At 42.7% G+C, this 20654-nt stretch overlaps 1 protein-coding gene across 5 annotated transcripts in view; it reads left to right on the forward strand.

The window, feature by feature from the left end:
- Nucleotides 1–20654, forward strand: part of otofa (otoferlin a) — a 655153-nt gene that overhangs the window by 614105 nt on the left and 20394 nt on the right. For all 5 annotated transcript variants that reach the window (XM_070884403.1, XM_070884404.1, XM_070884402.1 and 2 more), the window contains 2 exons: nucleotides 11852–12093; nucleotides 19847–20025. In XM_070884403.1, the coding sequence (XP_070740504.1) occupies nucleotides 11852–12093; nucleotides 19847–20025 (421 nt within the window). The remainder of the gene's footprint in view (nucleotides 1–11851; nucleotides 12094–19846; nucleotides 20026–20654) is intronic.

The raw sequence follows: 20654 nt of genomic DNA on the forward strand, positions 1-20654 counted from the left end.
TCTTGTACCATATTTATCTAACACGTTTCCTATAATGCACTTTATCAAATGTCTTTGTGTATGTTTAGTCATATGTGGAAATCATCATTAAAGAAGAATGGTTAATCACTCACTCTAAACGTAGCCTTCTACAATCTTTGAATGTAGTTCAATTTCAAAATGTTCTCCTCACCCAACCTTACTGTTCTCTATCTGACTTGCACAGCATGCGTCAGTTATATAGATATATACCTGAATGAGCTGAATATAAATTCATTTCAACTGGTGCTCCAATAGTAGGCTTTATGTGTAACTATACTACTCTACGAGTCCAAATGTTTGAATTCTCCTTCTGATTGACACCCTGCTCTTCACGAGGCTTTTAATGTATTTTGCCTGATGTTGGAAGACTGTTAAGGTGTCCGTGGATAATCAGATTTTCTCAATTGGCATAGAATCCTTTGTAGCCTAACTGAAAGTGCTTCCATTCATAACCATCCCAGAGATAAGCTACAACATTCAATATAAATTTAGATACAGCACCAGCATGAACAGGAGGCTAAAACCGAGATGACTGACACTTAACTAACTCAAACTGGTGCGCTGAAGCACAAAGGCAGACTGCACAGCACTTGAAAACCTACAGAAAAAAACAAGTAACTTTAGAGATTGATAATTGAAGAGGAATTTTAGCATTTATAATTTGATATAATCACTAATCCATGAGTCTGGCTCATTAATGCCAGTAGCAGTTTAGTCACATTTCAATGTACGAGTCTGTTCGATTTTTGTATCCAAGCAATTTTAATCTGAATGAAAAACATCTTTATTTTCTCCAACATTTTCAGCATGAGATATAAGCCCAGATAATACATTGCATGATATTAGTTTGTACAAAATTACTCTGTCAATTATTTTAACAGAGACATTGAACAATTTATTATATCACACAATGTAATTTGTAGACTTTGGTGCAAAAAACCAGGGTAAAGATTATAACTCCTCACTAATTTATCTCATTAATCAAAACTCATTTTTGTTAATGAAGGTAGATGTCATTAATTCAGTAATGTAATAAAGCAACATACATCCTTAAAAGTGTAAAATATGGCAAGTTGTAATTTGAAAAAGAATTACAAATATGATTGGTATGGTATCTGTGCTAACAGCATTTTAATGCGTATTATTTATTTTTTCCGGAGAGAGCTGCATTAATTTATTTTTCTTTCCAGCATGAATGCACATATTTCCATGCATGACTAGCGCTTAAGTTAATTTTGGGTTGAAATCTGCAGGATCTTTATTATTCTTAAAGCGCATGCAACAAAGTAACTAAAACATTTGCCTGTGGGTGCACGAGGGCTGCAATGTCTTAAACCTTTAAGTTGGGGTCAACAAATTACACTGGAATCCCCGTGAAGTAAATTATTTTGACTCACAGTAATCCCTCGTTGTAGCACTCTCTGATGCAGCACTGCCTCAAATGTAAATATGACTCTCAAATTGGTAAAGGAAGTGCACATTCTGATTATAGTGCAATTTTCATACAGCTCCCAAAGGTGCATTATACCAAACAGACATCTATTTTAGCACCTTTGGATAGAACATATTTTCCTCATAATGACAATAAATATGTTCTAATTCATAAAGGTAGCCAATAGCCTACTTGAAAACAAAATTATTTTAAATAAAGCTTTATCAATGATAGTTACAAAATGATCAATTGAACCAGCTAATAGCAAAGAAAGAAAGTAAACATTGAATCTGAATTAGTTAGTTATTTTCTTCCCTTCGTTCAGATTTCAACCTCCTCCTGCCGCAATCCCCCAACCCCCGCCCCACACACACTCACTGAAAACCCACTGTTCCCCTACTGCAAGAGTGGGCAGACCATTTTCAGATGTCTGAAGTCTCTGTAACTTGCCACTAGGAGGTATATGAGAATATTCGAGGTTGTTTCCCCTGAAGTTTGCTCTTCCTTCTCTCAGGGTTGCAGCTACTTCCAGTTGGCAGCTCAGCTAAGGTCAGAAGCCTGTCAAGCATGAATAACAGGTACAAACCTGCATGCTACTGCTCTGTGGCATATCACTTGATGTTAGGGCCACCTCACCATCTTAATAAATTTGTAATAAATATATTTACATTTTATCCTGCTTCTTATTTAGGTCCTCCCCCACACCAGTACTGAGGGAGCAACTGAAGGACTTGTGTCAGGCTTTTGCCTGAAGATTTTATTAAATAATAACATCTTTTGCAGAAGTCAAAATAGCATGGTGCTTAAGGCATTCATTTAGGTTGATTATCGAGGCCTGTTACTTCGGCTGGGTAGACTCCATCTCTAGAGCGAACAAAAAGCAATATTTTTCATTTTATCCTCACGAACTATTCCCCATGACGGCTAGGTATGGCTCAAATCATGGAAACATTTGGAACCCGCCCGGCCACTCTATCAGCTGTAGAAGAATGCACAGAGATGAAATCCCATAAAAAGAATAGAGAATCAGGGAACCAAAGGGAAATATTTTGTTAACAAATTGGAGACTATTGGTTCATGTTAACTTATAAGATGAAAGGAGAGCTAACAATATTAAATGAATAATTCTAAATTAGCAATGCTATTGTGTCTGTTTCAGCTGTTGCTGTGGTATAAACATGTTTAATGCCTAACTGGGCACCATGTTTATGCAATGAAAATTGCCATGTTGCTTGCAGCCAGTTCCAATCATGCATGATTATGTGCATTACATTACCCAGCAGCACCATCTGCAAAGAGGGGAGACTGAGTTAGTGGAAGTTATAATCAGTTAAAAAGGCAATATTCCATGTTTTTATAAAAGCATTCATTCAGATAACATCTATTTGCAGGGGTCCCATCTGTGGACTACGTCTTGTACATTCACCAATATTTTATGTAACAATGGGAATGTAAGACAGAGTTGCAGAAAGCTGACAATAGTAGAATCCTGTTGTGAAACCAAATGATACAAACAGACATTTCTAGAACCTCTCACAAATCAATGGGGCACACTATGCCACAGATTGCATTTGGTGTGCAACCTTGATACGGATTGAAATGTGAAATGGATCAGTCCTGCCAACAATTAACGTTAAATCATGTAAAGGCATTTAACACTTTGAGAGGTATAGGATATCTTATATCCAATTAAAAGAAAACATCTTTATTTTGCTTAATGAATAATTCTCTAATTGTGCTTACAACTGTTTTCTGATGGTTTTGAAAGTGGCTGAAACTCCCAAAGAGCAATATCATCTGCGAGGCCCCTTGTAAGAACAAAGGGTAGCAAAAGGGTGATATTATTGGAAACAATCTAGATATTTTGCACCTTTCCAACAGCAGCACAAACAAATCAAATAGACCACAAGACAGCACGTTAGGATCACGTTAGAGTACTCAAAGGGTTAAATGAAACGAAGTCCACGGGATATTGTCTTTTTAATATTATTTTTTCTTTCCATTAAAAATGATGATTTTTAATGTTTGTAGGTCAATATTGTGTTTCTTAGAATCGCAGGAATATTATCCTTTGCATGGGCTGTATTAAACAATTATTATATTCTGTTAGTTTATGTGCTGTTACTCTAATAACACCCTTACTGTGTTGAGAGGTATATTTTTTGAGCTTATGAATATATACTGTGTATTCACATAGCAGGGCAACCGCCCATGGTTGCAAAGTTCACTAAAATCTATAATGTACAGTTCAATACAACTACCTTGCAACACTGCTTAAAAAGCACAGCCCCAACCAAACCCAAATTTATTGGATTGCTGGTTTCAAACCAGAACAGATCTTCAAAGTGACATCAAATTCATATTCAAACTCATAACCCTCATTGGAATTATATTCATGGATTTTAATAATTGCTGAAAAAACGACCAGTAAAAAGGCACGGTCAGGAGCATATTTTAAAATAATTACATTCCATACAACATAAATGAAGTTTCCTGAATTTCACAGCAAACATACCTCACTACAGGGAGTTGCTGTAATGGTGGTATTAGATACTGCAGTGCACTTACAATACAGGTAGGTATTAAGTTAACTCTGCTTGCAGGTGAAATGCTTGCTGCATGTTTTTTAGGTATGCAAGATTAAATGAAAATGTATATCATTGCTGGCATGCAAGATTCATAATATCAGTACTAAAGAGACATGGGGCTAGATTTTCCACTTTTGTGCTTATCGCCCAAAAATGGGCATTATTTCTGCCGTGGGCGGTAAAAAAGGGTTTTCAGATCGCCGGCTCCTCACCCATTCTCAAAGCACCTAGTCTGCATTTTTGAAAATGGGCGTTACAGCGAGCGATATGAAATGGGCGGTAGCATTAAATCTTGCTGACCTTCTGCCATAAAATGTCGCCGTCGTTAGCAACGGCATGACAACGCTCGATTCCCATGATTCAGGAGGTCAAGGCTCATCATGACATGCACAGAAGAGGAGAAAGAGAGAGAGAGAGGGAGCTCAGAGGGACTGAAGGCATGTCTGGGTGTGGTGTGGCTGCTTTGGGAGGAAGGAGGGAGACTTTAGAGTTACACAGCAAGTAAGGAAACAAAAATTAGCTGTTACCAGCCACATATTTGCCTGAATTTAGCCTATAATGGAGAGAGAGGAAGAGGCATCACAGCAAGCTGTGGAGACTGACACTGGAGAGAGCAGTGAGGTGGGAGAGGAGCACATTGGAGGGCGCAAAAGAGCCAGGAGGTTCTCGGACGAGGCAAATGCCTCCTTCCTGCAGGAGGTCGAGTCACGCTGGGATGATTTGACACAGCGAGGACGTGGGAAGCCCACCCCAAAGGCCTACCAGAAGATATCGGCCGATATGGTGGTCTCGTCGGTGACCAACGAGGTTCATGAGAGAAGCCAATGCCTCAAACGATGGAACGACCTTGTGGGATCCGCAAGAGTAAGTATTACATTAATTTACATGTACTTATGTATTTATATAATTTGATTTTTAACAGTCATGAGTGACTATCAGCAGATGTGAGGTCTTTCACTTTTACTGGGAATGTTTTACTCAAAGCCTGCAGTCACGGTGCATGTCTTTAGGTAAAGAAGATAATTTTCATAATAATCATGATTACATCTGTCGGTTATGTGTTGTATCAGTCTCTGTGACAGTATCTAGCAATGGTATCACGCAATGATCACATGCCACGTCGTCCGGTCACCTTTTACAGAAGAAGCTATCGACGATGAGGTCCGTGCAGAGATGAACGGGTGGGGGGCCACCAGTCCCCAGCGATATCACAGAGATGGAGGAGTGGGTGCTCACACTCGCGGGGAAGCACATCCGGACAGCCACCGACGCATCTGCAGTCCCTGAAGTGATGCCATGTGAATAAAGCTTACACCATTGCGTAATGTAAAGTCAATAGATGCCACACTCACTCCTATCCGAAAAAGCATGTATGATAGATGATTTCTAAAATTGTCATAGAAATAATGATGGCCTAATGAAAATCATTGCAATGCAAATGTTTTGATGGTCATGAAATGTGATGCCTGTGATGATTTTGAGAGCGGTGGTGCTTTTGTCGTGCCTATGCTGTGTGTAGCGCTGGACTCACCTTGTGACCCTAGCACCCCCTTCTCCTCTAATAACTTCATTTGTATTTTGCAGCTCAGCCAGCAGCGCATCCCCAGGCAAGACCACAGAGGCCAGAAGGTGGGGGTCCGGGGCCCGACTCCCCGGACGATCCTACATCTGGTGCTGGTGAGCTCCGATTCTCGCCCATCAATCCGCTGGGTCTGTTCTCCACGGATGAGAGCGTGGACTTCGAAGAACCTGCATCGTTACGCTCCAGAAGCCATTCCACCCCAAGGTCATCGAGTGGTCCTCCGGTCATTCCCTCCTCCACTCTTGAGCTACCGGCCCCAAGCATCTCGCCACAGGGCACCCCATTTGTCCGCAGGACGGCGCCGACCCCGCAGAGGCCTCTGTTCCACAAGCGCTACATGAGAGCTGAGAGATGGTACAGTTGTCCAGGAGGACTGTAGACATTGGTGACCAGCTCATCGTAGCATTGGGCGGCATATCCTGACAGCTGGCCATCATGACCGAGTACATTCCACGCAGGGTGGAGTCCCTGGATGCGATAGCCAGGAACACTGCTGCCACAGGCCTCCCAATGGTCCCCTAGCGTGGCACTCCACCCCTAGATTCCGCACCACCACTGCGAATAACAGATGAGAGCAAGGACCAAGATCCTGCTTCTGCATCAGAGAATGTTGCCCCCTCAGCACCTCCCGCTCCCGTACCTGTGCAACCACCTCATCTGCCTTCATCCCCCCCAATGAGGCACCGCCTGAGGAGCTCCTCGGCCAGGTGCCGTGAAGCGAAGAGGGGAAGGGGTAGAGGTGGGGAGAAGAAGGGGAGGGTGGAAGGAAAGTGAGGTGCACGTCCGCAGGTGATGGCTGTGTTATATCTCCATCTGGGTGTATGCAATGTGTTGTAATGTATGGGGAGAGGGGATCACCCTCCTACTTTGCCTTTGTATTTTGTGTTGCTGAACATGTTGAACATTTGATTGATGTCAATGGTGGAAAAAGTGGGGTGTGGGCGGGGGTTGGGTGTTATTGCCTGTGATATTTATGATTTCAGACCAATGTTGGCATAAAAAATGTTTTATTGAACATAACCTTGTTGTGCAGTGTCTCAGATAGCTGGACCGTTACACACTGGTGATTCCTTAACATAAGAACATAAGAACATAAGAAATAGGAACAGGAGTAGGTCATACAGCCCCTCGAGCCTGCTCCGCCATTCAATATGATCATGGCTGATCTGATCATGGACTCGGCTCCACTTCCCCATTTGCTCCCCATCACCCTTCGTTTAAGAAACTGTTTATTTCTGTCTTAAATTTATTCAATGACCCAGCTTCCACAGCTCTCTGAGGCAGCGAATTCCACAGATTTACATCTCTCTGAGAGAAGAAATTCCTCCTCATCTCTGTTTTAAATGGGCGGCCCCTTATTGTAAGATCATGCCCTCTAATTCTAGTGAACCTTCTCTGAACTGCCTCCAAAGCAAGTATATCCTTTCGTAAATATGGAAACCAAAACTGCATGCAGTATTCCAGTTTGGCCTCACCAATACCTTGTATAGCTGTAGCAAGACTTCCCTGCTTTTATACTCCATCCCCTTTGCAATAAAGGCCAAGATACCATTGGCCTTCTTGATCACTTGCTGTACCTGCATGCTATCCTTTTGTGTTTCATGCATAAGTACCCCCAGGTCCCGCTGTACTGCGGCACTTTGCAATCTTTCTCCATTTAAATAATAACTTGCTCTTTGATTTTTTTCTGCCAAAGTGCATGACCTCACACTTTCCAACAATATACTCCATCTGCCAAACATGAAAGGGTTAAATACAACTTAACTTCAATCAACGTAAGCTTTAACTGGCACCAAGATGATGGGCACCATTGATGTCTGAGCTGCACACACACAGCAGTGTGTCAGTGTTGTCACTCACATCAACGCTCTTTCAGGCAAATCTTTCCGATTTCAGCTTCTCACGCCAGAGTCTTGCAGCTATGTAGCCACCACGGGCCCTTTCCTGCGGTCTGGAGGGGGTCGTGGGCATGGTTGCATAGCCAGCCTGATTGTCTGGCCCTAGGTCAGCATCCAGCCCCTCATTGTCCTCTTCCTCTCTCTCCTGGGGTGGAGTATCAGTGCCTTCTGGAAATTCTTGGCCCCTCCTGATAACCAGGTTGTGCAGCATAGAGCACACGACCACAAATTTACCTTCTTGCTCAGGGTTGTATTGTAGCTCCTCTCCTGAGTGGTCAAGACATCTGAAGCACTGCTTAAGCACAGTTATTGTTTTCTGGACCACATTGCGTGTGTCTCTGTGGCTCCGGTTGTATCGCTTCTCGGCCTCGGTGTGAGTGTCACGCAGGGGCTCACCAAGCATCCAGCATTGTCCTTGCGGCTGACTCTTAAAGATGTCAGAGACAGCGCTCTCACTCAGGATGTGTGGCTCATCGAAGGTGCCTGGACATTTGGCATTCACTGCCAGTAGGGAATTAAATCCTTTTGTGTTCCGAAAATGCTCCGGCTCCTGAGAAGGTGACCACATGGCGATGTGAGTGCACTGTATAGCTCCCTGCACCTTGGGGAACTGAGCAATGCGGTAGAATGCTCCAGCCCTGTCAGTCTGAGCCTCTGTGGTCATGGGGAAGCTTGATAAAGTCCATTCTTCTCATGTACAGGGCTTCCGTGTCCTGTCTAATGCAGTGATGGTTTGCCTGGTGCGACAGAGAGCAAATCTCGGCCGCAGAGGCTCGAAAGGAACCGGACGCGTAGAAAGACAGTGCCGCGGTGACTTTGACCTCGACTGGCATCGATGTCCTGATGGCAGGCTACATATGTGGCCTGATAAGCTCACATATTTCATTGATCACCACCTTGTGGAAGCGCAGTCTCCGAAGGCAGGTGTGGTCGGAGACGTCGAGGTAAAACCTCTTTTCTTTGTATGTGTGGGGTGTGTATGGTCTGGCCCTCCTCCTCATTCTTGCACATCTTAAATAATGATGTGCATCACACATTGAGCCATCTGCACTCTGCAGCATCTGTGTATTAATCGATGCAGGCTGAGAAATGGTTGGCCCCATTGCATTGAAAGTGATTGATCAGAAACAATGATTTCCTCACTAAAATTCACCAAGAGTAAACCCCCAATAGTCCAGAGTCTGAAAATATGTCTGTTGAGATGTTCACTTCATCTGGGAAAAACTCCAGAGTCAATGCAAACTCCCCCGAAGTTGAAGCAGCCTTTTGAATGAAGTGACCTGCGATTTTAAAAATGGCAGCCACACCACTGACATTCGTTCAGAACAGTTCCACTTTTTCTGGGCGTTTTGTGGGCGAGCGATATTGTGGGCGATATGTGTGCGAGGTGGTGAAAGTGACAGTGGGCGATCTCCTGGGTGGTAGTTTCGCCAAAAGTGCTCTTTATGACAAAAAAAAGTGGGTGGGCGGTATTATTGAACCTCGATGTTAATTCCGTGTGGAAAGTAACGCTGGGTGATATTATGGGTGTTGATTTTGCCCATTCTGATGATTCCGCCCAAAAAAAGTGGGCGGGCGGTAATATTTTTTCCTGCCGTTACGCACATGGGGAAAGTAACGTTCGGCGATAAGTTTCCTAAAAATGCCCGTCTGTTTCCATTTTGTGCCAAAAGGACGCTATATTGGTATTATACGTAATTTCAGCAATAAAATGGGCGTTAAGTGGGCATTAAGAATTCAAAAAAAGTGTAGTTTCTAGCCCATGGTCCTTTCCAAAAACTAAAAATGACAGGATCATTAAACTCTCGAGCAGACTTTCAACCATTTTTCCCTCTCAGACATGATGATGTTTTTGAATTGTGAAGTTGGTTATTATACTCTCTTTTGGGACAGAAGTATAGGTGGTGAAAATTCTCCACAAGCAATAAATACTGAACTCTCGATGAATGGGCCTAAACTTAAAGATTGTATTGTAGGAGAGGGCTACTGCAGTGAAATCTTTATTTCAGTTCACGAATTTGAGCAATTAATGATTCTTGGCAGTTGGGACGTGGGAGGTCAACTGTTCAACACTGTGAACAGCCATCAAAAACAGATACATTCTCAGCATTACAAAATTAAATGCTAGAAAAGTAGCAGGTTCATGGGAACATCATCACGTACAATTTCCCCTCCAAGTTGTACACCATTCTGACGGGCATCTATTGTCGTACCTTTATCACCGCTGAGTCGAAATCATGGAAGTTCCTGTCATGGCACTTATGGGAATACCTTCACCACACAGACTGCAGCAGTTCAAAAAATACCACCACCTTCTCAATGGCAACTGGGGATGGGCAATAAATGCTGGGCTTGCCAGCGATGCCCATATCCCCAGAATGATAAAAAAAATTGGACCCAGAATTTTCAGTTTATGCAAATAAAGATGAACTATAATTAATCACCCCCTCCAATGATGTATCAGATTTCGACAATGGGTAGTTGGGCCATCCAGATCCAGGTCTGTACCAAGTTAGTTGATTTTACCTGAGCAACAGGATGGGCAGCGACAGTTGGTTTCTGCATCAGGAGGGAGATAATCAGCCAGGGTTTTAACTCCTGAATGCTGTTGGCTGAACCCTCTGCTGGAAGTGTGGGCCTGGGAGCATCAGGTAAGTTGAAAGTTCCAGGGTCGCATTGCATAAGTCTATAGAATTTTCATAATTTCTAACTTACTTAATTTATCCCTATACAAATCATTCGCATGCAACTCTCGAAAATTGCAGCATTCCCCCAAGACATGCTTGGTGTTAATGGGTTAGCTGGCTGGAAGGGTCAATTTTCCACTTCCCAAGATGAAACACTCTCACTACCATATAGTATTTCATCTCAGAAACCAGCTTGGAACTGACATCATTCATGTAAATAAGCCGAGAGCGAATGATGGGCAGGCTAGGATCACTAATGTACAACAATCTACTTGAGAAGCAAGTATTTGACTGTTTGAGCTGCTCTATCCCTTATCTGTAGGTTACATAGAAACATAGAAACATAGAAAATAGGTGCAGGAGTAGGCCATTCGGCCCTTCAAGCCTGCACAGCCATTCAATGAGTTCATGGCTGAACATGCAACTTTAGTACCCCATTCCTGCTTTCTCGCCATACCCCTTGATCCCCCTAGTAGTAAGGACTATATCTAACTCCTTTTTGAATATATTTAGTGAATTGGCCTCAACAACTTTCTGTGGTAGAGAATTCCACAGGTTCACCACTCTCTGGGTGAAGACGTTTCTCCTCATCTCGGTCCTAAATGGCTTACCCCTTATCCTTAGATTGTGACCCCTGGTTCTGGACTTCCCCAACATTGGGAACATTCTTCCTGCATCTAACCTGTCTAAACCCGTCAGAATTTTAAACGTTTCTATGAGATCCCCTCTCATTCTTCTGAACTCCAGTGAATACAAGCCCAGTTGATCCAGTCTTTCTTGATATGTCAGTCCCGCCACCCACATCCGCTTGTTTCCCAAAAACTGAACTTCTTCAGCCAAGAAGGCAGGGCAATATGGACTTCTCCACAACCCTACCAATAGATACTTCACATCTGGCAATAGAAAGTGAGATTTTTGTGGGGAAAATCAATACACCTTACGTTCTATTTTGAAGCATGCAATTAAAAAAATCTCCCATTGTAGCTGGTGAATTGAAGTTACAAAGAACCTCAGAACTCAAACCCAGCAACATCTGATTATGACGCAGATATTCTTTTCACTCGTCGCCAGAGTGCTCTAGGGAGTACAAAGTACAAATTATAGAAACAGCTAGATTACAGCTAGCGATGGTAAAAACAAAGTAATTGGTTTATAAATTCTACTGAAACTGATAAAGGCTCACGGTATCACCGTGGTTGACTAATATATGCTAGATTCTATTCTTGTGCAACGTATAGTTTGAGACCAGGACAAAGAACTCATTTAAGAAACTGCTAGATGGTGCAATGGTAAGACTTGGGATTGATATTCTGGAGACATGAGATCAAGTGGACTGAAGAGCTTCCTTAACCAGAACCTAACTTGTGACCATCACAGTGTTCTTCCTGAATGCATTTGCAAACATGTAGTAGAAGTGTGCATTTAAAAACATTCCCTTGTCCTGGATTCTGAGCAGACAATTTCCATCCACATCCATGCATAAAATTAATACGATCAAATTACTCCAATTAGAACCCAGGCATAATTTGGACCATTCTTTTTAGTAAATTACAGACAAGATTAGTTGAATAAGTTCCTTGCTTTCACTTATTAGTAAGAGTCATTGTTGCATTAACTGTTATGGTGCTGGGTGTCTCTTGTAGCTGGCTGAAAGGGCAGCAGGAGGACAAGCAGGACACTGATGTCCATTATCACTCACTGACTGGCGAAGGTAATTTCAACTGGCGGTTTGTCTACCCTTTCGATTATTTGATGGCTGAGGAGAAGATTGTCATCTCCAAGAAAGAGTCCATGTTTTCCTGGGATGAGACAGAGTACAAGATCCCAGCTCGTCTGACTCTGCAAGTCTGGGATGCTGATCACTTCTCAGCTGATGATTTCCTCGGTATGCTGTAATCCACTCTTTGTACCATAATATTGAAGTGTGAAATCCAGACTTTCTTTGGATGGCCAGTCTGAATGTGTGTTTATCATTAAGAATATTTCTTCTACTTTGAAATGGTTATATCGCAGGATGAGGGAAATTAATCAAACCTTACCTGCCGTGGTAACTGTGGGACAGGTGAAGATCTATAACTAACATTAACCTATAATCCATTGGGATAGTATAAACAAGGATTCAAATTGACTATATATTCCCATCCTTCACCCTCTGTAACTTCAGCTCATCCAACACTCTGCTGCCTGCATTCTATCCCGCACCAAGTCCTGATCACCGATTACCCCTGTCCTCACTGCCTCCATTGCCTCCAGGTGCTCCAACTCCAATTTAAAAGTTTAATCCTTGTGTTTAAATCTTTCATGTTCTTGCCTCTCCCATTATCTCTGTAACCTCTTCCAGTCCTGCAAATCTCCCTGAACTCTCTGTTCTGCCCCTCCCTTTGTTTCACCAGTGACAGCCGCCCAGACCGCACACTCTGGAATTCCCTCCCTAAACACTTCGCCATACAATCTCCCTTCCCCTTTAAGGCCCTTTTTAAAAAAAAAACATCTCTTCAACCAAGCTTCCATTCACCCCTCCTAATATCTCCTTTGGTTCATCAGCCATTTTTTTCCCGTAGACATCTGTGCAGTGCCTTTTTTCTATGTTAAAGGCACTATATAATTCCAAGTTGTTGGATGGTGAAATCAGCCTTTTTCAGATTTGACCTGAATTTCATTTTACATTGACTCTGGTTTGCATCAAAAAGTTTTAAAGCTGGATTGAGCCAGAACTCAAAAGCAATAATGTAACTAGAGATTAAAAATTACAGTTCGATTTTTCAATCTTCTTGGCTCAAGGCAGCTCACTAAATGTTTGGGAAGGTGTGGTGAAGTTCCTCAGGCGTTCTCCGACTTGTCTGTCATAATTGCATGTCTGGAATGTTGTTTTTTGGAGGTTTATAGGCCCAGAAATTTGGTAATCGGCATGGAATTTAGAGAGAGGGGGAAGCTACAAAGTCAATATAGAAAAATATGTAATCTGTATGAAATATTTGACAGATCTGGGAGCACGAAGTCTATAAATGTTCAAGCTTTTTTTCCTGCGGGCCCAAGTGAGAACAAACCACAAGTACTTTTTAATATATCCTCTGGTTACTATATGCAGTGACATTCTAAGATTTCCTCTCTTCAGTATTTCTAGCGAAATAGTAACCATGCTCATTTAGAATCTGTGTTTATGATTATGCAAGGAATACTAAACAGAGGAAATTGTCACAAACGCATTTGCAATTTCACCTCATATAGTAACCAGAAAAATTCTAAATTCCAAGGGAACAATACAGGAAAATATGTGCAGGTATATTCTGACTTTGAGGTACACGTTAGAACATTTTACCACCCTACAGAGCAAGGCTGACAGAGGCTACATAGATATCTACAGCCAAGCATCTGGCCAAGTTATATAGAAACATAGAAATCTACAGCGCAGAAGAAGGTCATGTCAACCCATTGTGTCCGCACCGGCCAACAAAGAGCCACACGGCCCTCAGTCAGCAGCCCAGAAGATTACATATAAACCAATGAACAATGGCGGACAGGTAAAGAGCATCCGGCCCAAACAGTCCGCCCCACACAACTGCGATACCCCATGTATCGCAACACTTTACACTCCACCCCAACCGGAGCCATGTGATCTCCTGGGAGAGGCAAAAAAATAGATAAAAACCCAGGCCAATTGGGGAAGAAAATCTGGGAAAATTCCTCTCTGACCAATCCAGGTGATCGAAACTAGTCCAGGAGATCATCTGGCCGTATTAGATTCCCTAAAGTATTTACCATCGTATCTGCGCCAGCCAACAAGAGGTTATCCAGTCTGATCCCAATTATCAGCTCTAGGTCCATAACCCTGCAGGTCACGGCACTTCAAGTGCCCATCCAAGCATTTTTTAAATGTGGTGAGGGTATCAGAATCCACCACCCCTCCAGGCAGAGTTCCAGATCCCCACAACCTTCTGCGTGCAGAAGCTTCCCCTCAAATCATTTAGCCCAGGGTAAATAACAAAAATGTAAAATGTGTCACTTAGGAGTCATTATATGCTTACACTAAAGTACCAAATACAATTGCATTTTGAATTTCTCTGATAATTCAGATAGAAGAAAATGTCTGATAATCCTTTCATATCTAACTTTTCAAAACTCTTTTTTTTGGTCTTTATTTTGTTGGTGTTGCTGTGTTCATAACGTTTGAACTTTGCTCTTGTTCCTCTTCAGCTCCAAATACTTAATGAAGTTCCACATGTTTATTTCCCCCTCCCTGCATTTCCAATGTGTTGAACTCAAAATTCATCACACCATCACCATTTTATTTCATTCTTTCCCAGGACTTCAAAATTGAGGAACTCCTACCTCATTTACATAAGAAGAACATAATAACATAAGAAATAGAGCAGGAGTTGGCCATACGGTCCCTCAAGCCTGCTTCGCCATTTAATATGATCATGGCTGATCTGATCATGGACTCAGGTCCACTTCTCTGCCCGCTCCCCATAACCCCTTATCGGTTAAGAAATTGTCTATCTCTGTCTTAAAATTTATTCAATGTCCCAGCTTCCACAGCTCTCTGAGGCAGCGAATTCCACAGATTTACAACCCTCTGAGAGAAGAAATTCCACTTCATCTCAGTTTTAAATGGGTGGCCCTTTATTCTAAGATTATGCCCCGTAGTTCTAGTCTCCCCTATCAGTGGAAACATCCTCTCCGCATCCACCCTGTCAAGCCTTGTCATAATCTTATACGTTTCAATAAGATCTTCCGGAAATACTAGAGGACAGAGGATCTAGCGAGAAGGAAGAACTGAAAGAAATCCTTATTAGTCAGGAAATTGTGCTAGGGAAATTGATGGGATTGAAGGCTGATAAATCCCCAGGGCCTGATAGTCTGCATCCCAGAGTACTTAAGGAAGTGGCCCTCAAAATAGTGGATGCATTGGTGATCATTTTCTAACAGTCTATCGACTCTGGATCAGTTCCTATGGACTGGAGGATAGCTAATGTAAAACCACTTTTAAAAAAAGGTGGGAGAGAGAACACAGGGAATTATAGACCAGTTAGCCTGACATCGGTAGGGGGAAAATGTTGGAATCAATTATTAAAGATGAAATAGCAGCGCATTTGGGAAGCAGTGACAGGATCGGTCCAAATCAGCATGGATTTATGAAAGGGAAGTCATGCTTGACAAAACTTCTGGAATTTTTTGAGGAAATAACTAGTAGAGTGGACAAGGGAGAACCAGTGGATGTGGTGTATTTGGACTTTCAAAAGGCTTTTGACAAGGTCCCACACAAGAGATTGTTGTGCAGAATTAAAGCACTTAGTATTGGAGGTAATGTATTGACGTGAATAGAGAACTGGTTGGCAGACAGGAAGCAGAGAGTCGGGATAAATGGGTCCTTTTCAGAATGGCAGGCAGTGGCTAGTGGGGTGCCGCAGGGCTCAGTGCTGGGACCCCAGTTATTTACAATATACATCAATGATTTAGATGAAGGAATTGAGTGTAAGATCACCAAGTTTGCGAATGACACTAAGCTGGGTGGCGGTGTGAGCTGTGAGGAGAATCTAAGAGGCTGCAGGGTGACTTGGACAGGTTAGGTGAGTGGACAAATGCATGGCAGATGCAGTATAATGTGGATAAATGTGAGGTTATCCATTTTGGTGGCAAAAACAGGAAGGCAGAATATTATCTGAATGGCGGCAGATTAGGAAAAGGGGAGGTGCAACGAGACCTGGGTGTCATGCTACATCAGTCATTGAAAGTTGGCATGCAGATACAGCAGGCGGTGAAGAAGGCAAATGGCATGTTGGCCTTCATAGCTAGGGGATTTGAGTATAGGAGCAGGGAGGTCTTACTGCCTTGGTGAGGCCTCACCTGGAATATTGTGTTCAGTTTTGGTCTCCTAATCTGAGGAAGGACATTCTTGCTATTGAGGGAGTGTAGCGAAGGTTCACCAAACTGATTCCTGGGATGGTGGGACTGACATATGAGGAGAGACTGGATCGACTGGGCCTGCATTCACTGGAGTTTAGAAGAATGAGAGGGGATCTCATAGAAACATATACAATTCTGACGGGACTGGACAGGTTAGATGCAGGAAGAATGTTCCCAATGTTGGGGAAGTCCAGAACCAGGGGTCACAGTCTAAGGATAAGGGGTAAGCCATTTAGGACCAAGATGAGGAGAAACTTCTTCACTCAGAGAGTTGTTAACCTGTGGAATTCTCTACCGCAGAGAGTTGTTGAGGCCAGTTCGTTAGATATATTCAAGAGGGAGTTAGATATGGCCCTTATGACTAAAGGGATCAAGGGGTATGGAGAGAAAGCAGGAAAGGGGTACTGAGGTGAATGATCAGCCATGATCTTATTGAATGGTGGTGCAGGCTCGAAGGGCTGAATGACTTACTCCTGCACCTATTTTCTATGTTTCTATGCTTGTCTTCCCTTCCTTTCTTCCTCTAATTCACAGGCTTTTCAAGCCCGACTTAGTATCACCTCATCACTGCTTCTTACTTTATTCAGATTTATTTTCTATTCCTTTGAACTTTGAAACCTTGTTTTGCAAAATGGGCCTCTGTCCTTCAGTTAGGTTTCTTAATAATAAAAGCAACATGTCGGGAGGTGTTGAGCCATACAGGTCATGAAGCTCCCAGCGTTGGTCCCTGATCTGCGCGGAGTTAGACTACCTCAGCCAATGTGATATTTGGGTTGTTACATAAGAACATAAGAACATAAGAATTAGGAACAGGAGTAGGCCATCTAGCCCCTCGAGCCTGCTCCGCTACTCAACAAGATCATGGCTGATCTGGCCGTGGACTCAGCTCCACTTACCTGCCCTCTCCCCATAACCCTTAATTTCCTTATTGGTTAAAAATCTATCTATCTGTGATTGGAATACATTCAATGAGCTAGCCTCAACTGCTTCCTTGGGCAAAGAATTCCACAGATTCACAATCCTTGGGAGAAGAAATTCCTTCTCAACTCGGTTTTAAATTGGCTCCCCCGTATTTTGAGGCTGTGCCCCCTAGTTCTAGTCTCCCCGACCAGTGGAAACAACCTCTCTGCCTCTATCTTGTCTATCCCTTTCATTATTTTAAATGTTTCCATAAGATCACCCCTCATCCTTCTGAACTCCAACGAGTAAAGACCCAGTCTACTCAATCTACCATCATAAGGTAACCCTCTCATCTCCAGAATCAGCCTAGTGAATCGTCTCTGTGAACCCCCTCCAAAGCTAGTATATCCTTCCTTAAGTAAGGTGACCAAAACTGCACGCAGTACTCCAGGTGCAGCCTCACCAATACCCTGTACAGTTGTAGCAGGACCTCCATGCTTTTGTACTCCATCCCTCTCACAATGAAGGCCAACATTCCATTCGCCTTTCTGATTACCTGCTGCACCTGCAAACTAACTTTTTGGGATTCATGCACAAGGACCCCCAGGTCCCTCTGCACCGCAGCATGTTGTAATTTCTCCCCATTCAAATAATATTCCCTTTTACTTTTTTTTTCCTCACATTTTCCGACATTGTATTCCATCTGCCAAACCTTAGCCCATTCGCTTAACCTATCTAAATCTCTGCAGCCTCTCTGTGTCCTCCACACAACCCACTTTCCCACTAATCTTTGTGTCATTTGCAAATTTTGTTACACTACACTCTGTCCCCTCTATGTATATTGTAAACAGTTGTGGTCCCAGCACCGATCCCTGTGGTACACCACTAACCAATGATTTCCAACCCGAAAAGGACCCATTTATCCCAACTCTCTGCTTTCTGTTAGCCAGCCAATTCTCGATCCATGCTAATACATTTCCTCTGTCTCCGCATACCTTTATCTTCTGCAGTAACCTTTTGTGTGGCACCTTATCGAATGCCTTTTGGAAATCTAAATACACCACATCCATCGGTACACCTCTATCCACCATGCTTGTTATATCCTCAAAGGGTTCCAGTAAATTAGTTACACATGATTTCCCCTTCATGAATCCATGTTGCGTCTGCTTGATTGCACTATTCCTATCTAGATGTCCCGTTATTTCTTCCTTAATGATAGCTTCAAGCAATTTCCCCAATACAGATGTTAAACTAACCAGCCTATAGTTACCTGCCTTTTGTCTGCCCCCTTTTTTAAACAGAGGCGTTACATTAGCTGCTCTCCAATCCGCTGGTACCTCCCCAGAGTCCAGAGAATTTTGGTAGATTATAACAAATGCATCTGCTATAACTTCCGCCATCTCTTTTAATACCCTGGGATGCATTTCATCAGGACCAGGGGACTTGTCTACCTTGAGTCCCATTAACCTGTCCAGCACTACCCCTCTAGTGATAGTGATTGTCTCAAGGTCCTCCCTTCCCACATTCCCGTGACCAGCAATTTTTGGCATGGTTTTTGTGTCTTCCACTGTGAAGACCGAAGCAAAATAATTGTTTAAGGTCTCAGCCATTTCCACATTTCCCATTATTAAATCCCCCTTTTCATCTTCTAAGGGACCAACATTTACAAGCGACTTCCTCACCCGAGGACAGGGAATCGTGATTGTAAAGCAGGTGTGAAGGGTAATGCAGCCAGGGCCAGGGGGTACATTGCACCCCGAGTGCAATCAGGTGGACGTTATGCACTGTTGGTTGTAGTTTTACCCTGTTGATGGCGAAGAGAACGAATGGTCAGTTTATTCTGAGGACCTGACAGTGGCTGCATTTTATAGAGCCTGAGTTCCAGGGGTGTCTGGAATCTTAACATCAGGACCAGGAAGGAGGAAAATATAAGTAGTGACATTGCACCCTGACGCCTGCTGCACTATCATTATTGATAGGGTTGCCAACCCTCCAGGATGATCCTCGAGTCTCCAGAAATTATAGTTTAAACTCCTGGACACTGCTATGAGCACCAGGTGAAAAATCCTAGGGTCATTGAAAAGAAAATTGTTTCTGTTTTCATTTTATTTGAACACTTTTGTTTATTAGTTCTTAAAATATTGGAGATGGGGAACAAAGTCTGTTTGACTGGGCGGGGTGGTTGGAGGCTGGAGCTCCTGTGATGAACCCTCCATGAACGCATGCAACCAGAGTTGGAAACCCTAGCTGTTGACCATGCAAAAATATTGGTGCCTGCAGATATCTTACCAGGATTCTGAACACTGTTTAGCATTGTGATGCAAATGCATTGGTAAACATTTTTGCTTTCCCCCTTTTCAACAATAAGATTTTACTTCCAAATGAATTTTAAACAGCTTCAGATTTCTTGAAAATCAGTTGTCACAGCAAAGCTTTTCCCAGGAGCCAGCGTGAAGATGTTCATATTCTAGAATTGTCTTACACTTGTGAAGTGTTCTTCACGATCAATAACACTGCAGCTGAGTGACAGTCGCTGCTTGGCTCTTTTAATTAGATTCATTATTTTGACATGAGGTGACGCCTTGGCTGACTCGCATCAGAAAACCTCAGGCTTCAGAATTGGCTCAAGGTTAACAGTTCTGGTCCTGGTTCGGCTTCAATTCTGAGGAACCTGGTGACATTTTACAGGAAGGCATCAAGTTGTCCAAAGTCATTCAACAACATTAATTACACCATTTTAAAAGAGGCATTTCTTTAGAAATAAAAGCAAAATATCCCGAGGCATTTTCCTTCAACTTGGCTGTTACCTTTCCTACTTTTTTCCCTGGCAGGTGCGATTGAACTGGATCTGAACAGATTTGCACGTGGAGCAAAAACAGCCAAGCTATGCTCAATTGAAATGGCTACAGATGAATCTGCTTTTCCCACAGTCTCCATTTTTAAACAGAAGAGGCTGAAGGGCTGGTGGCCATTCGTGGCCAGGAATGAAAATGATGAAATGGAGCTTACAGTAAGAAATTTTTTTATTTTGGAGTTTGGAAACTGATTTTGTCTCTTATAAAACAAGATGGCCACATTAACACTAGAGTCCAAAAAGACTAAATGTATAAAATTCACTTTCTCAATGTGTTTTCTCTTCGAATGGGAGCTTGCCATGGTCGTACTGTGTTAAAAATGAAGAAAATAACATTTTATTGTCGCGACATTAATTTACAAAATGAAGCCTGTCCTTACAATCACTTGTATCAAAGCTTTTTAAATTTTATAAAGGTCTCCTGTTTTCAGTCCCAGTAATGCATTATTAATTGAGATGCATGTCTTTACCAGGACTCCAACCCCCAGCCCTATCCCTGTTCTGAAGAATATCTAAATGAGTTTCACATTGTTCTAAACAAGGTTCACTGGGGGAGAAATTTGGGAGCGCCTCGCTTGGGGCGTTATCTTTTAAAAGTTAAAATATTTTTTAACTTTTAAAAATTTGGGGGTTTGCTCTCTAGGAAGGAAGTGGAGCGCTAAATCAAGTGCTAAATCAGTATAGCGCAACGGGCAGCAGGCGAGGCAGTAAGTGTGCAGTGCTGCCTCATTGGAAGGCTCCTTCCCTCCCTTAAAGGCGAAGGACCATTGCTGCAGGCTCTGCAA

The sequence above is a fragment of the Pristiophorus japonicus genome, chromosome 7 (assembly GCF_044704955.1).
Source record: "Pristiophorus japonicus isolate sPriJap1 chromosome 7, sPriJap1.hap1, whole genome shotgun sequence".
Classification (NCBI taxonomy): domain Eukaryota; kingdom Metazoa; phylum Chordata; class Chondrichthyes; family Pristiophoridae; genus Pristiophorus; species Pristiophorus japonicus.